The following is an 18,738-nucleotide window of genomic DNA, read 5'->3' as shown; positions in this document are numbered from 1 at the left end:
TCTAGTTTTCCGCATCGTGTTGTTTTTTACGTCAAAGCTGACCATGGTAGCATATGCCCGGTAAAGTTCAATCCCTTGTTATACTGTTTCAAAATGTTGCCCAACATATAGTGTATTTTCCTCATTGCTAGTAGGGAATTAATATTTTGCCATGTTTGGGGATATGTCCATGACACATTCTGGTAGTCCACTTCCAAATTGCTCTTCCCCTGTTAACCACAACAACGTTATTACACAATCATTAAATTCCTGGACGTCATGTCACACACCTACAATTCATATTACTCCAAAAATAAAGAATTACCAACTTCGTGCACACAGGTTTGTCCTTAGGTCATTATGCATGCATAGACGCCAACATGTGTGTGAACAGATATTTATGTTAATACTATGTACTCTCCAGTGAATGTCTTACTGTCCCGATCACATTTCACTTCTAAACTTATCCTAACAAAACCGTGCACACATGTTAAATCTGGTGCGCATACATGTACCATAAGTCACGCATGTGTGCACATACACCCATATGTGTGTGCAAAGATATTATATTAATACTTTGTACCCTCCAGTAAACGGCCTATTGTCTGACTCCGATTTGGCTTCTAAACTGATCATAATCTTTACTTCAAAGCTCAAAAGGACGCACAACATCAAAAACCTAAGTATTCCCCCACCATTACAATTACAATCCGTATGCATTCATCAAACTTTAATTTATAGAATTTCACTCAGTTGCCGGCCTATAATAGCGATTCTCAATTCGTGTTCATTGTCTGGGTTGGCGTCTCCATATCAACAATTTTGCTTCTAATCTGATCCTAACCAAACTGTACACACATGTTTAATCTGGTGGGCACACACGTACCATAAGTGACGCATGTGTGCACATACGCTCATATGTGTGTACAAGGATATTATATTCATACTTTGTACCCTCTAGTAAACGTCCTACTGTCTCGATCAGATTTGGCTTCTAAATATATCCTAATCTTTAATTCAAAGTTGAAAAGAACGCACATGGAAAACCTAAGTATTCCCCCACCATTACAATTCCATACGTATGCATTCATCAAACTTTATAGAATTTCACTCAGTTGCCAGACTATAATAGTGATTATCAGTTTGTGTTCATTACCTAGGTTGGGCATCTCCATGTCAACAGTATTTGCTTCCATCTCTTCTCGCCTAACCGCTCGGACCGAATCTCGTCAATGCAAGGGTTTTGCGATTACATGCACGTAGATAATTTCTACTGTAATTATACTTCCACAATTCTAGCGTAATATCACAGTTAGATTCATATAATCCATAATTAGATTTGTTTTGTAATCTCATAATTACCCTTTGTTACTCTTAAACATATTCTTTAATTACTTGATATCCTTTCATCTAATCTGTTCATCTGCTCTAATCTAATGCTCCAAATTTGTCCTTACGTTTGTATGTTAAGGGTGTTTGCATGTGAATGCAACCCTATATATATATATATATATATATATATATATATATATATAAAGAGTTTTTTTCCACTTTTGGTATTATGACTTTAGTGTCACGGTCTTCACAACTTTCATTCCTGACATAAGATATAATTAGTGCTTGATTTTGATTTTTTTTTTTTCATTTTTAGTCCTTTTCGGCCATCGCGTTTCAATCGGAATTAATGCATTACCTTGTATATTTAGATTTTAGAAGGGAAAATAAAGTTTTCACCATCAATTAAATAATAAACAAAAAAAAAATAAAAATTAAAGTCTAACAGCTCATCTTCTTCGTTCTCACCCAGAATGTCGGCGACCTCCTATCCTTTAGTCAAAGAGCGGTCAAAGACAGTTTCAAAAGATGGCTGCAGTTGAGATCGGAGACCAAAGAATGCCGCACTGAAGAAGCGGAAGGGATGAATGAAAATATAGGGTTAGCAAATTAGCATCGGTATAAAGTGTTTTTCATTTTATTATATAAAAATAGGCCATGTATTTTGTGTGAATTATAAGGAGAGAATTATTGTCTGATAGTATAAGATTCATTATTTCTAGGCATAAAATATACTACGTACTACTTTTATGAATTATGTGTTTAAATGCATAATCCACACAGTAATATGAATCATGGTTCACAGTAAAATTTATCAATGAAACTCCACTAATTACTTTTGAACGAAAACTAAATTTACATCAAGTGCACAACTAAACTTTTTTGTAAGGAGGAAAACTCGTAATCACCATCGGAGAGTAATTTACTGAGTAAGCCTTGCTACAAGCTTCATGCAAATGATCCGCCATTATTTAATATAATGTATACACGCATTTAGAATTATATTACACAATTTATTTATTTTTGAAAACATATTACACAAATTATTCATGATGAAACAAGTAACAATATAAAAGTAAAGTTGACATTGCCATCGGACCACGACCACGTACTTGTCAATAATGCAACACGACAACATGGTACTCCACGATCGCGTTACGGGCCGTGAAATTCGCCCAGTAAGTCTTGGCGGTGGCGACGCCCTGCGCCAACCGGAAAACGCCGGAGCCACCGACGATGGACATTTCACGGTACCGATGGAGGATGGGGTTACGGCCGAGGAGGCTCAGGGTGCTGCCGTTATACTTCCCGGCCGTAAACACAAAGTTGAACGTCATGAGAAACCCGATCTCGCTGAACGAGGCGGAGCCGTACATTCCCTGAGCTCGGCCGACGATCTGAGAGCCTGGGTCGGGTCCGGCCGTCAGGGGGTCGTCGGCCATGGCGAGGAAGCCGAAGCGAGTGGGCGAGTCGGCGGTGGTGTTGGCGCCGGCGATTTGGAGTGCGGTGGGGTTCTTGCCGGTGAGGGTGTCGTGGAAGAAAAAATGGAGTTTTGTAAGCTTTTGGCGTGCATGGGGTAGGCGTTGGAACCACTCGTCCACCTCCTTAGGGCCTTGATGAGGCACCGTGGCAACTCCTATCGCCGCCATGGCTATCACAGTGTTCAACAAAAGCAATATAATTGCGCTTCGTTCTGCCATTTCTAACTCCGATCCTCTCTAGCTTCCTCTTTCTTTCTCTCTCTCCCTCGCTCAAAAATGGATATATATTTATAGATAAAGATATGTACAAGGAAAGAGAACAAGGTGTTTTGGGGTGGGAGAGGGGGAGGCCAGGGGCGGCGGCGGCGGCTAGTATTTATTTTTTGTGTAGACCACAACGTGGTCTGAGTCTTTCTCTATCCGTTTAACGGTCCAGGTCCATCCTGTTTGTTTCCAGAGGCATAGGAATTGACTCAAAGGGAATCGTCACTGAATTATCCCAAAATTTTTCCCTACAAAAAGAGCTCATTTTGTCAATTGAGCTACCATGTTGAGTTGGCGGCTGCGAGTATGGAAGCAACATAATTATCTCATAATAAAAAATGGTGATTGTGGCCTCGGAGTGGCAAATTTATAATAATAATTAATAAGGTGTTTGCCAATTAGTATAGTCCCAAGAAACTAGAAATAAAATTATGTTTATATTTTATGAGTTGACAAATGATATGCAAGATAGTTTTCGTTAATGAATATTTTTTGTTCTAGTTGGTATAGTATATGGTGGAATATAATATTGATGTTCCACCGCCTTTTATTCATCATGTTTTGGCTACGAATTGTTATGAATGAAGTTATTTTGAGGTTTGCTTTCAAAAACATAGGTGATATGCTATCATACCAATTGTTAAAATCTAATTAAGGTTTATCATATCACTATATTAAAGATTATAGTCAGTAGTAAAGATATAACTTTATTTTCTTATCAGTTAGCATCACATTTTAATTATAAAATGCTAGACTCGTTTTTCCAAGCATCCGCCCAAGTGCCCAACATATCTATATTTTGATCAACATAAATCAAGTACAAATTAAAATTAAGCAAAGAACATGGTGTTTTGGGGTGGGAGTGGGTGAGAGGGGCAGCGGTGTTATGGTAGTAAATTATATTGTGGGTCATAGTCCATCTTTTAAGGTGGACCACTATCAGTGTATTGGAGGTTTATTATTTGATAGTATATCAAATAATGAATTTTTAGTATTCAAATAATGTACAATAAATCTTTTGTATATACAATCGGTATATTAATAATATATTTTATGGTAATAATTCACTTTACAGGATGAATCATGGTTCCTGGTATAATGATTGGAAGAATGGAAGTAATATAATTATCCCAAAAATAAAAACAAATAATAAAAATGGTCATTTTTTTTATTACAAAGTGTGAGTAGTGTTATTATTATTGTTATTTGTTTTATAATATATAGTTTATATTTTGTGGCTTTAGAAGTAGTCTTTAGTTTGTATCCTAATAGATAGGAGAGATTAGAGGTGTACTGAGATATACACTCGTGTAATCTCTCTCTGTTCTAACTGAATTGAAAGAATTGAATTTCCATCTGGTATCAGCCTAACCTTTCGATCCTCCTCTCACCAAATTTTCCCCCTCCAACCGTATCCCACCATGTCAGCCGGATCGTCTGAGCGTACCCCCTCCGCCACCGGCGGCTCGTCGCCGGCGACTCCCAACCCCCTAGCCGGCGCCCATCACTTCATCTCTATGAAGTTGAACTCCCGTAACTACCTCTTCTGGAGAACCCAACTGGTTCCTTTTCTCACCGGCCAAGATCTAATCGGCTATGTCGATGGATCGACTCCCTGCCCGCCGGCGATGATCACCAGCACAGGTTCCGGCGACACAGGTTTCGGTGGCGCGACGTCGGCTTCGACTCCGAACCCGGCGTACAGGGCGTGGCGGCTTCAAGATCAATCCATCTTGTCGCTTTTAATATCTTCTATGTCGGACGAAGTGCTGCATCTCGCGGTCGACCGGACTACCGCCGCCGCCGTTTGGCAGTCCATTACCGCAGCCTTGGGGTCCAATACGAAAGCCCGATGCTTGAGCTTGCTAGGCCAGTTCCAGGCTCTCCGACAAGGTGGCGCGACTCCGGGCGAGTATCTTGGCCGGGCAGAGTTGCTGGTTGAAGCATTGGCGCAAGCTGGGCAGCCATTATCGACGTCCGAGCAGAACCTCTACGTCCTGCGCGGGCTTCGGCCGGAGTACCAGGCATATGCTGCGTCGTTGACCGCCCACGCCCCTGTCTCCCTTCCACACCTTGCAGATCACCTCCAGGCCGCCGACTTCATATTGGCGGATGACTATCCGAGTGGTGGCAGCAGCAACACACCCACCGCTCTCTATGCGGGTCGCGGTAGTTCTGGCCGGAACTCCGGCAGCCACGGTGGCGGAGACGGCGGACGACGTGGAGGCCGTGGTGGTGGCCGCAATCATCGGGGTGGTGGACGCAATAATCGGGGTGTACCCCGTTGTCAAATCTGCAGGTTTCAAGGCCACACAGCGGTCTACTGTCACAAACGGTACACCACGCAACCTCCTGCCCAGGCACACGTTGCGGTTTCCGGAGAGTCCCCGGCCACATCCACACCGCCGGAGGACGCGTGGTACCCCGATACAGGTGCCACGGCGCATGCAACTCCAGATGCTGGCATGATGGCCTCATCTGAAGATTACATCGGCCCGGATACGCTCAGAGTTGGAAATGGTACAGGTTTAGTTATCTCCCGAGTGGGCCATGCATCAATCCCGTCAAAATCCAAACACTTGTCTCTATCTAATATTTTACACGTCCCGAAATTAACAGTTCCGTTATTATCAGTTCAAAAATTCGCTAACGAAAATGGTGTTTTTTTTGAATTTCATAATCATCATTTTTTTGTGAAGGATTCCACAACTCAGGAGGTGCTTCTTAAAGGCCACACCTCCGGAGGACTTTACAAGCTTCCAGTGTCTCGGAGTCAGTTCGCGTTCGTGACTACTCGTGCTACACCATCGACTTGGCACCGTAGGCTCGGGCATCCTCACAGTTTGGTCCAGAATAAAATCCTTCAACATTTTCCGGTCACCAAAATTAATAATAGTTTCGGGTCCTGTACTGCTTGTCATCTCGGCAAGTCTTCTAGATTTAAATTAGATAGGGTCAGTGATTCTAGCGAAAATATTCTAGACTTATTGTATACAGATATCTGGGGTCCAGCTCCAGTACTCTCGTCTAGCGGTTATCGCTATTTTCTTCTGTTTGTTGACGATTACTCCCGTTATTGCTGGTTTTATCCATTAAGGGTAAAATCAGACATTTATAAAATATTTGAAACGTTTCGCGTGTTGGTAGAGCGGCAGTTTTCGCGCTCTATCAAATCAATTCAGTCGGACTTAGGGGGTGAGTACCGAAAATTACATACCACCCTCCAGTCCCTTGGCATTAATCATCGCCAATCCTGTGCATACACACACGAACAAAATGGACGAGTTGAGCGCCGTAACAGGCATGTCGTTGAAACAGGTCTGGCTCTAATGGCCCAAGGGTCGGTCCCGCAACAATATTGGGACCACGCATTCGAAACAGCCATGTGTCTAATTAATTATCTCTCGTCTTCGGCTTTACAATTTGAAAGCCCATACTTCCGTGTCCACAAAAAGTTACCACCTTATCAATTCTTACGAGTCTTTGGGTGCTTATGCTACCCCTATCTAAGGCCGTACAATCGCCACAAGATAGAGTTTCGTTCCACTCCCTGTGTTTTCCTTGGCTACCCTCCGTCTTTTCGAGGGTATAGATGCATGGACCTATCGAGTGGGAAAACTTACATCTGTCGCCATGTGCGCTTTGACGAGACAACTTTCCCTTTTGCCGCAGGTACAACACCGCGGGTTAATGAGCCACAACCCACGCCATGGGCCTCTGGGCCGATAGTTCCAGTGCCCGCTATCACGTTTGCGCATGTTCCTACAGTTGAGCCACATGACTCTAGCCCTATTCCTCTAGCCCAGGAGACTCCGCTTCTAGCCATTGAGCCTGCTACCCTAGCGACTCGGGGACGAGGTCGGGGTTGGGGTCGGGGTCGAGGCCGAGGTAGGACTCAACCTCAGGAAAGGGACCACAGCATGCGGCTACGTCGCATGACTCAGGGCACTAATGAGGAATTTCAAGCCTTGGTAACTATAACAACGGACCCAACGTGTTACTCACAAGCTGTGGGCCACCCACACTGGCGGGATGCTATGGACCAAGAGTTCAACGCTCTTCTCCATAACAACACCTGGCGGCTTGTTGCACCTGCACCGGATATGAATATAATCGGATGCAAGTGGGTGTTCCGTACGAAGCGTACGGCTGATGGCACGGTTGAGCGGCACAAGGCACGCCTTGTTGCCAAGGGTTTCAATCAGGTAGCCGGCGAAGACTTCTTCGACACTTTCAGCCCGGTGGTTAAACCAACCACGGTGCGCATGCTACTGTCACTGGCCATCACACACAGCTGGACTCTACGGCAGCTAGACGTCCACAATGCTTCCTAAATGGGCACTTAGCCGAGACAGTCTACATGAAGCAACCACCTGGGTATGAAGATCCAGCACATCCAGGTCACGTTTGTTTGCTCCAACGGTCTCTCTATGGTCTGAAACAGGCACCTCGGGCCTGGTTCAAACGCTTGCATGATTTCTTACTCACTACAGGGTTCTGTGCGTCGAAAACGGATGTTTCTCTATTCTACTATGTCTCGGATGGATCTCGTGTCTACCTCCTGGTCTACGTAGACGACATCATCATGATGGGCAGTAATCCTACTTTGGTCAACACCTTATTAAATCGTTTGGCTACGGCTTTTAAGATCAGGGACCTTGGCAAACCGGGATTCTTCCTAGGCATTGAAACAATACACACGAGTGCAGGAATGATCTTATCGCAAAGGCGTTATATGAATGACTTATTGAATCGGGCAGGGATGTCAGATTGCAAGCCTCTAGCAACTCCAGCATCCACGACACAAGCAGTGACCCCGTCTGACGAGCTGTTTGATAATCCTACTCAGTATCGTCGTATAGTTGGCGCACTGCAGTATCTGACAATCACTCGTCCTGACTTATCCTATGCTGTCAACCGCTTATGTCAATTCATGCACTCACCGACCGTTGATCACTGGGCCATGGTCAAGCGTGTGTTACGGTATGTCAAGGGCACTATGGATTACGACCTCCGACTATCGACTTCCACTTCCACGTCAGTACAGGCATATTCCGACTCCGATTGGGCTGGTTGTCCGGTAGATAGGAAGAGCACCAGTGGGTATGCAGTCTTTCTCGGAACCAATCTCATTTCCTGGCTTTCCCGGAAACAACGGACTGTGGCCCGGTCGTCCACAGAAGCAGAGTACAAGGCCTTAGCAGATGTGGCAGCTGAGGTTACGTGGGTTGTATCCCTTCTCCGTGAGCTAGGCCTGCACACGGGTCAGCCGTCCAGTCTGTGGTGTGATAATTTATGGGCCACATACCTGTGCGCTAATCCAGTTTTTCACGCCAGAACGAAGCATGTTGAGATTGATTATCACTTCGTTCGAGATAAAGTCGCATCAGGGGAGTTTGTGGTTAATTTTGTTTCGACTAAAGACCAGCTAGCTGACATCCTCACCAAACCGCTACCGGGGGATAGGTTCGTGGCTCTGCGAGACAAGCTCAATGTGGTTTCTCACCAGCCTTGTGCTTGAGGGGGTGTGTGAGTAGTGTTATTATTATTGTTATTTGTTTTATAATATATAGTTTATATTTTGTGGCTTTAGAAGTAGTCTTTAGTTTGTATCCTAATAGATAGGAGAGATTAGAGGTGTACTGAGATATACACTCGTGTAATCTCTCTCTGTTCTAACTGAATTGAAAGAATTGAATTTCCATCCAAAGAAATGGGATACCCACATATACAATTACGCCTACAATCCTACACCAAAGCTCAAACCCTATACTTCCCATGTATATACGCCTACAATACTACACCAAAGCTCAAACTCTAAACTTCCCACATAGAGGAGTAATTGAATATCAATGGACCACAAGGTCCTTGGTATAAAAATGGTCATTGTGACCTCGGAATGGTGAACTTCTAATATTAATAAGGTGTTTGCCAATTAGTTTAATCGCAAGAAACATGAAATAAAATCCTTTTTATATTTTATGAGTTGACAAATGATATGCAAGATAGTTGTTAATGAATATTTGATGTTCCAGTTAGTTGGTGTAGTATATACAACTTGTTAGGATCAAAATTTCAAGATTTGAATTGCATGCTCTAATATGGATGGTTAGAATCAAACGTTACGTTTATCACTATATTAAAAGTTTATATATATATATATATATATATATATATATATATATATATATACTAGTTTTTTACGCGCATTGCGCGATTGGGATAATGTCCAATGTTTTTTTTTTTTTTTTTAAATAAGTACTTTAAAATATCTCAATGCAAGATTATATTGGAATTGTTCATGCACAGATAATTGAATGTTGAATTCGTATTTAAATAGGTAATACTAAGTTTACAAATGTAAGATAATATAGTCATGATTGATTATAATTGTCAATAAAATAATTGTATATGTATGGTCGAAACCAAATACGGGACATAAGTGAGAGCAAATAAAAATTAGGGCATAAAATATTAAATATATACTAATATTGAAGAGTTAACGGCTGATTGTCAAACAAGGACCGTGCGAGATAGTTTTACACTTCAATTTGTTGTGTGATTTGAATACTTTTTTTTTTTGTCAAAATATCCCTCAAGTAGTTAATATGATTGGTTTAATTTTTTTAAAACAATTATTATTATTATTATTATTATTATTATTATTATTATTATTATTATTATTATTATTATATGTATACCCTTAGGTCATTTTACACGTTAATCTAAACAACTAATTTTTTCAAATATCTTTTTACCAACCGTTGATATAATTCACTGGTCAAATCCGCTAATATAATCTGCTAACTGCTGATTGTCAAAAAAAGGACATTGCGAGATAGTTCTCACTTCAATTTGTTGTGTGATTTGAATACTCTCTTTGTCAACAAATCCCTCAAATAGTTAATATGATTGGCTTTATTAATTATATATATATATATATATATATATATATATATATATATATATATATATAAATTTTTTCATGGTATTAATAAAATACTTGGTAAATAAATATATAGTATTATTTTGTATTATAACTTTGATAATCGACAATGTAGTGAAAATAATCAATCGATTAATTTGAATGTAAAGAATGTTTACATTGGAGAAAAAATAAAGATAATATAATTAATCAAATTATTTCTCTTAATTAATTTATTGATAATGAATAATTTTTTTTAATAAAGACGTTGTAGGAACAATGTAGTTAGCGAATATAATCAATTGATGAATTTGAATGTAAAGAATTTTTATATTGGAGAAAAATAAAGATTATATCTAATGAAATTATTTCTCTTATTTAATTTATTGATAATGAATAATTTTTTTTGAATAAAGACATTGTAGACACACAATTCTAAATTAAGGAAATGCATATGTATTATTTTTTTTTGTAGCTACTAAATTATTATTTAATTTAATAAGAGTAAAATAGAGTACTAATTATGCCAACTTTGATTGGAATGAGGTTCGAACCTAAGACCTTTCTTATTGAAATCAATGAGTAAGTTAACGATGAACTAACAGAAATTAACGCAAAAGATAATATTTAACGAAAAAGTTAACGGATAATCATATTCATTAGGAATAAATTAGGAAATCTTAAGGAAAAATTAAAATCTGAGCCATTCATTTGATTAAAAAATTTGACCGCCATTTTTTCTACCATTATAGGCCTAACTTTCTTGGGCTCTTATTAGTATAGTAGATATTACGTTACATTTTCTTAAGTTATATATGGATTGTTTTCTTTGGGACTACTTGATATTTTTCACTTTGATATTATATATATGTTACTTTTAGACTTATTTGTATTATTTTTATAGTCATTATATTGTTTGTTTGGTTATTGTTCGTGAACATAGACTATTTCTTATTCATGAATGAATTATATATAATCATGAATATGTGAATGTATTTTTTTATTTAGTGTTCATGAATGTGTTCGCAAACGTTAACGAACATGTTTGTCAGTTTGTGAACATATTTGTTAACGTTCCCAGGAATACTAATAAACGCTTAACAAACGAACATTAATATGATTTTCAAAAACCTTTACAAATAAACATGAACACAAACACAGTTCGGTTCGTTAATAGCCTACTAAACAAATTAAAATTGACATGGAACACAAATCAATCAAGTCTAATTTCTGTGCAATAAAATAGCACAAATACTTAGGGTCTGTTTACTAACAGAAAACTGTTCTCTGTTTTTGTTTTCTAATTTTTCAGTTTTCATTCTCTATTTTCCATTCTGTTTTCTGTTTAGAAAACTTGTTTACTAACATAAAACTGTTCTCTGTTTTTTGTTTTCTAATTTTTTAGTTTTCACCTAAAATTTAGTTTAGATAATATTAATATTTTTGAGCTAATATTTAAAATGTTTTTTTTTTTTTGGATATATTCATTTGAATGACATGTATATGAATATATCACTTTTACTTTGAATTCTAATATATATGAGATTTCAATATCCGATATCTGGACCGAACTTGTATTATGATGTAACATAATTAAAAATATTTGAACTAATAATCTATTGAGTTCAATCAAAATCTAAAACATTATATAGAGTTTAATTCTTAATTTTGATAATGTAAATAATGTCTAACTTTAAAGTTTAAGCAAATAAATTAAATTTAAATATGTAAAGTAAGTAGAAAAGATAGAAGATAGTTATAAGTAAAATAAGATGATAATGAATGTAATCATAGTAATGTGGTTATAGTGACATATAACTAAATAGATGATAGATGATTTTGTTTTCTATTTCGAAAACAGTTTTTAAGTGCGTTTCAGTTTTCCAGAAATTTTCAGAAATTATTTTCAGTTTTGAAAATGGAAACTGTGTTAGTAAAAATGTTTTCTGTTTTCTATTTTCCAGTTTTCAAAAATCTTCAGAAATTTCCAGTTAGTAAACGGCCCCTTACCTTGTTTAAATACATATGAAGATCAGAGCAAGGCTTTGGCGGAGGACAAGGACCAGGCAGGTGGCCTGGCCCTCTTCTTGACGGAAAAAAAAAAATACATGTTTTACTTAGTTGACTTAAGATAATAAGTATGATTTAAAGACCTAGAGAGGAGTAAATAATGTAAATTGCAAGATAAGACAATGCTTTGGGCCAATGAACCATGAAAGACATACAATGCTTTGTAACAAATAAAAAAGTTTTATCTCAAAATAATAATAATAATAATAATAATAATAATAATAATAATAATAATAATAAAAGTTAATTTCATTTTTTGTGTTAGATTTATAGGTGTTCTCCCATTTTCAGTCATCTTTTATTAGAACATTTTCGTTGATCCTAGTATTTTTGTGGCATGATCATTTTTGGTCCTCAGTCAATAAACATGTTTAAATGACGTTAAATATGAAAGCATTTTGGTCTATCCAGCCTATCATCTTCTCAACTCCTCATTGTTCTAAGAGGTTTTTTTTTTTTTTTTTTTTTTTTTTTTTTTTGTCCTAGATTTATGTGTCATTCTATTTTTAGTCTTTTTTTTTTTTTTTTTTCAGAACATCATATCCTCATTGATCCTAACATTTACATGATCATTTTTTATCATCCGTCAACAAATATATTTAATGGCATTATATTAAAATGACGTTAAACGTCTTCTTTCATAAACCACTCAAAATCCCCCCCCCCCCCTCCTCCCCCTCCCCCACTTTTTTTCTTGGTAATAGAACAATACAAATTAAAGGTGAAAGCTCTTTTTCTTCCATATCTTCAAAAAAATGATGTACACGTACTGATTATACATTTATTGATAGCGTAAACAATCCATAATTTATTCATAGCATAATGAAACAAAAAATGTTAGCATTACATAAGTCTACTGTAAAACCCAAAAAAATAAAGTGCAATTAATATTGCAAAAAGTAGCAAGTCTATTTTATGACAAACTTAAGTTTAGAGTATAACTCTACTTCATAAAAATTCATAGGATTACTTCACAATAATATAATCCACAAGTCTACTTCAAAAACATTTTAAATCAGTTTACTGTTATGGAGCTTCCAAGGTGTTGTTGAATTTCAACTTCAATTTGGATCTTAATCCATATAATGAGTGTTGATTTTCTAACTACAGACTACGGGACCTTGTAGTCCAATGGCACCATATTGCACCTTTATATAGAAGGTTGTGGGCTCGAGTAGAGTCAGTTTTACTGAATTCTCGATCCTCTGGCAGGGCCTACAAGTCCTGCTACCCCTCCGACACGATCCCCAATTCCTCATGGAGTCGGATACTCGACCCTCTGGCAGGCTGCCTTGGCCAGTTGGTGTCCACAACTTCCTCGACTAGGCGGGGTGCTCGGCGCCCCCTTAGGGTCGACACCCCTACACCTTTAGTCGGGTCCCCGCCTCCGACCTCTTGGCTGCTTAGTCGATTGCGGATCTCTTATTGTTCCGGTGGATCCCGCGAAGTCAGCTTATGAGATCGCCTGCAAGTCCTGCTACCCCTCCGACACGATCCCCAATTCCTCATGGAGTCGGATACTCGACCCTCTGGCAGGTTGCCTTGGCCAGTTGGTGTTCGCAACTTCCTCGACTAGGCGGGGTGCTCGGTGCCCCTTAGGGTCGACACCCCTACCCTTTTAGACGGGTCCCCGCCTCCGACATCTTGGCTACTTAGTCGAATGCGGATTCCAAGGACTTGGACCCAACAGGGGCCGACTAGAATTGAATGAACGCCTTCACCGGTCAAACCCAGCTATACCGAATTGCTGAACCCTACTTCCGGTCGGATCAACGTACCCGATCGATCAAGCAGTTTGCCAGCGGAACCCTCTCAACCGACTGAATCGACTCGATATCCCTGATTGTTGTTCGACCCGGGACCTCTGCATTTGACGCCGGCTAACTACACCTACTTCCTTAGTCCTCCCTTGCTCTCTCTGCCCCTTGTCTATCTCCGAGTTTATTTATTGTGCGACCTGACCCAAATAGTATTGGGCCAATTTTACCCTCCATCAATGATAACAAATTATGCTGTGCATCGGTGCATAAGGATGCAAAAACGACGTCGTTTTATTAAAAACACGCGTCTCCCCTTAAATAAAAAATTCAGGTTCAATTCCAAGCAACAACATATGAACTAAAATTCCAGAATTGATGAACTATAATTCCATAGTCGATGAACTATAATTCCATAATCGATGAACTAAAATTCCATAATCTAATCTATGAACTAAAAATTCCAGAATGAATGAACTAAAATTCCAGAATCTATGAACTAAAATTTCAGAATCGATGAACTACAATTCCAAAATCGATGAACTATTTCCAGAATCAATGAACTAAAATTCCATAATCTATGAACTAAAATTTCAGAATGAATGAACAACATAATGTTGTTGCTGGGAATCGAACTTCAAATTTTTTTAAGGGGAGACGCGCGTTTTTAATAAAACGACGTCGTTTTTGCATCCGTATGCACCATGCATGGTGCATACGGATGCATAGCATAACTACTCATCAATGATTGTTTCAGAGAAACTAACTATTATATTGATAATCAATAATAATAATACGGAATATACATCAGACCCAACAAATATGTAGAAGATAGAGACAGAAGTAGAGATATAGGATACAAACAGATAGTTCCGGGAAGTTAGTTTTATCGGCACAAAATGATGTGCCGACGAAAGAGTGGGTGGTGCTACTGCTGGAGCCGAGGGAAGAGTACCAACCTTGACCGTACGCTTTGATGAAGCATCAGACACGGTACCTTGTGGTGGTGGTCGGAACAGGTGACGCCATTACCAAGATCAAACTAGGCAAATTGATACCAGATGAGTGTTTTAGATAAACTAACAATTGTATTGATAATCAATAGTAATACAGAATATACATCAGACTGAACAAATATACAGAAGATAGAGATAGAAGTAGAGATACACTAGGATACAAACTATAGAGTCCTAATACATATGTCTTCATCCCCAATATAATATGGATCCTCGTGTTTTCTTCTTTGGTGGTTTATTCACCGGAATGGAAGTTGTAGCCTTTAAGTTTGGATTTCTCCATGATATCCTAACTCCGCTAATGTCTTTCTTTTCTGAAGGTGTAGTAGTAAACTCATCAAGTTGTGTTCTATCACCTACCATTGATTATTGTGTGACTTGGATTTCATAAGCTTGAGAATCACCTCCAACTTCAACTCTAGCTTGTTCTTGATTACCAACTTCTTGATGAGTTGTGACCTTAGATGTATTTTTATTTTATTTTTTTGTTCCTAGCCCTTTTCTTGGGATGAAGCTGCACATCATGAATCAGAAAAATGTCGTGAACAAAAATGATCATACCACAATAATACAATGCAAGGACCAACAAGGGATGTTCTGAAAAAAAAAAAAAAGATTAAAAGTGGAATGACACATAAATTTAGGATTAAAAAATGAATTAACTCTTCGAACAAAGAGGAGCTAAGAAGATGATAGGCTAAATATACCGAAATGTCCGCATGTTTAATGTCATTTAAACATGTTTGTTGATTGAAGACAAAAAAAATGACAATACCGCATGCAATAATATTATAACAACACTAGAATATTCTAAAAGAAAAATAGTAAAAGTGAAATGACACGTATAAATATAGGACAAAAAAGGTATTAACTCCAAATAAAATTTCTGAAAAATCTGAATGAGTTCCATAATGTTCTCGAAAGCTAAAACCTTAAAACTTACAAGAATTTACTCCAAAATCTTAAAATCTATAATAACATGATGATAAATTTTCCACCATAAATATTTGGGAGAAGTATTCTCAAATAAATTATTTTAATCGTTTCAATAGCAATAACGTATTTTATTTCTTAAAAAATAAAAACATATAAATAATAATTTTAGCGGGAAATTAATTGGATCTGGCGAGTTCATTTTAATATACGAAGAAATCAAAAAAAAAAAAAAATTATACTCAATTTCTCGTGTTTTCCCTCAATCGGGGTTACTTTGCATAGTAAATAATTAAAATACTACTATTAATAATATAAATTGTAACTTCTTGACAGTCATTGAAAGTTAAAATCTTATTTAATGGGGTTTTCTATAATGCCTAGACTTCTTCTATAGTTCTATCACAATGTATTTAAAATGGGGAAAGGGAGATATTACAAGAATAGAGAAAATAAAGTAAATTAAAATTATAAAGAATCTCTAGATGGTAAGTTTAAACCCTAACGGTAATTTTCCTTCTTACAACACCAAAAATTATATTTAGTATTAAAATAAATTTAAAAAAATATTTAAAAAATATTTTTTAAAAAGGGAAAAAAAAAAGAAAAAAAAAGAAACACAACTAGCCGTTATTTTTAAAAAATTTCTCTTACTACCTACATACTCTCCCAAAATATATAAACACACAAATATATTAGCAAAGATACTATAGAATTTTAAAAGATTTGTTCCTCACAACACAAAGATTCATAGAATCATATCTTTGTGAGTCAAAGATTATCATAGGATTATGTGTTGATATATCTAAAAATGATAGTTATGAGCTGAAGTAGTAATAGCCGATGTGCAGCTTGCAAGCAACTGAGAAGGAGGTGTCCTTCGGATTGCATATTTTTGCCATATTTTCCTCCCACTAATCCTCAAAGATTTTCTTCCGTTCATAGAATCTTTGGTGCTAGCAACGTTGCCAAGATGCTCCAGGTATATCTTATTTTCTTGTTTTTTATTTTTTGGGGTGAGGAGGGAAACCCGCAGTCACTACCCGAGGGTATGTGCACGGTAAACCCCGTATCGACAAGGTACCCCATAGCTGACCGGCTCAAACCAAGAAGATAGGTACATTGGGGTTCGAACTCGCGTGTGACCTTGTCGTTACAAGTTTGTATCCTTCCTCTTTTCTATTTTTATTTTTGGGTGACAAAGGATGAAAGGAAACATGTTGCCACTATTGAGGGTATACACGCTCACTTTTTTGTAATAGCTCACGAATCACAGCCACCCACGCAAACACTACCTAATGGGTGTGCACGTGATATATATAGTTGATTCAGAAAATTGTTAATTTGCATAAGGAGTCGTTAATTTGTTGTTGTTGTGAATAAAAACATGCAGAAAGTGGAAGAGCATCAGCGAGGTGATGTTGCAGAATCCTTGTACTACGAGGCGAATTGTCGGATTCAAGATCCGGTTTATGGTTGTGTCGGAATAATCACCATATTACATGAACAAATTTATGATTTTCAATGTCAATTGGCCAAGGTTGAAGCTGAGATTCAAGCTGTGAAAGCACAACAACTAGGTCACTTGCAACCTCAATTCCCACGAAATTTTTAATAAATCTATCTCACGTGAAAAAATATTTTAATACGATGAGAGTAGAGCAAGTGAAAAATTAATGGCGAAGTTCATTTCACATAAGTTATGATTAATGCTAATTCTTCAATTAATAAAGGTCATCTTTCATAAAATTTACGTTTATGAAATGATTGATTAACTTTGTGTATTTATATTACGTATTTATGATTTTCGATCTTGCTTTGGTCTTGAAGAGAAGTAGTGGGTGAGTTAAATTATGCTATAGGACAAGATTAAATACTAAATAGACTTATAATAAGACTTTTTAGTCATTGTTGAATTTAATATTAACTATTAGTCTATTATTGAGTTATCAATAATAGCTTTATTCTTTTATTACGGCCTAAATTATCCTTTTTTGAATGCTACTAGCTCTATTACAATGTAGTATCTGTTCATATACTTTCAATAATAGCTTTATTCTTTTATTACGGCCTAAATTATCCTTTTTTGAACTTTCAATAATAGCTTTATTCTTTTATTACGGCCTAAATTATCCTTTTTTGAATGCTACTAGCTCTATTAGAATGTAGTATCTGTTCATATACTTTCTCAACCTACTGAAACACAAAGAATCAATAACGCCTCCACTAAGGCCCGAACTCACAACCTTCCAAATGAAAGTCTAACCCGGATACCATTAGACAACATAGTCCTGGTGCCTAAATTATCCTAATTTAATCAAAATTCAAATAAATAAATATTATTTATTTTCCTATGTACACAATTATATATGTTTGTATGTCTATTCATTTCTATTTTTTAAATTAACCAAACACAAAAATACAATTTGTAAGTATATTCCTGTGGCGAACTAAATAGTAAGAATAGAAATTTTTCTTTTTTTTCTTTTCCATAATTCATTCCGTGAATCTTACATGTTATGAGAGAGGGGTCTAAGAATGCTTTGGTGAAATGAAAATTCAGCAAGCACATGATGAACATGTTGACATACATAGAAGAACTAATCCCCAAATGTAAGATTATTAAGACCAACAATTGAAACAGATTATTAAGACCAACATTTAATGTAAGATTTCCAGTTGATTCAAAAAACTCAAAACAATTGAAATTTCATAAAAATGAGCTGATGAAACAGCTGTTCGTAGCACCCGAGTTCATGGCCACACAAAATGTAAACGATAGTTTAAACTCGAAAGAATTTGTTCATTCTGTTGATTCTCTTCTTCTCAACTGCAATTAGGGTGACATATATGTTAGATATACAATAGTCTAACTAATACTGAACAATAGTATACGAGAGATCTGACCTCGTATGAGCGGAAGCGATAATCGTGTATCTCCAGCCATAGTTGATGTTCCTGTTATGTTGCCTCTCAAC

The 18,738-nt window shown here is 37.2% G+C and overlaps 1 protein-coding gene across 1 annotated transcript; it reads right to left on the bottom strand.

Annotated features, from left to right (window-relative positions):
• Nucleotides 1-2,306: 2,306 nt before the first annotated feature.
• Nucleotides 2,307-3,040, bottom strand: LOC109179367 (dirigent protein 22-like). Its single transcript, XM_019328866.1, has one exon. It carries the CDS (start codon nucleotides 3,012-3,014, stop codon nucleotides 2,430-2,432), a length of 585 nt encoding a protein of 194 aa, XP_019184411.1. The 5' UTR covers nucleotides 3,015-3,040; the 3' UTR covers nucleotides 2,307-2,429.
• Nucleotides 3,041-18,738: the final 15,698 nt, after the last annotated feature.

This window comes from Ipomoea nil, unplaced genomic scaffold (genome assembly GCF_001879475.1).
Source record: "Ipomoea nil cultivar Tokyo-kokei standard unplaced genomic scaffold, Asagao_1.1 scaffold0900, whole genome shotgun sequence".
NCBI lineage: Eukaryota > Viridiplantae > Streptophyta > Magnoliopsida > Solanales > Convolvulaceae > Ipomoea > Ipomoea nil.
The sequence above is the reverse complement of the archived record's forward strand: the minus strand, read 5'-3'. Positions and strand labels throughout refer to the sequence as shown.

Bases quoted from the DNA above. Each gene is read 5' to 3' on its own strand.
- LOC109179367 (XM_019328866.1), bottom strand. From the start codon at position 3,014: ATGGCAGAACGAAGCGCAATTATATTGCTTTTGTTGAACACTGTGATA.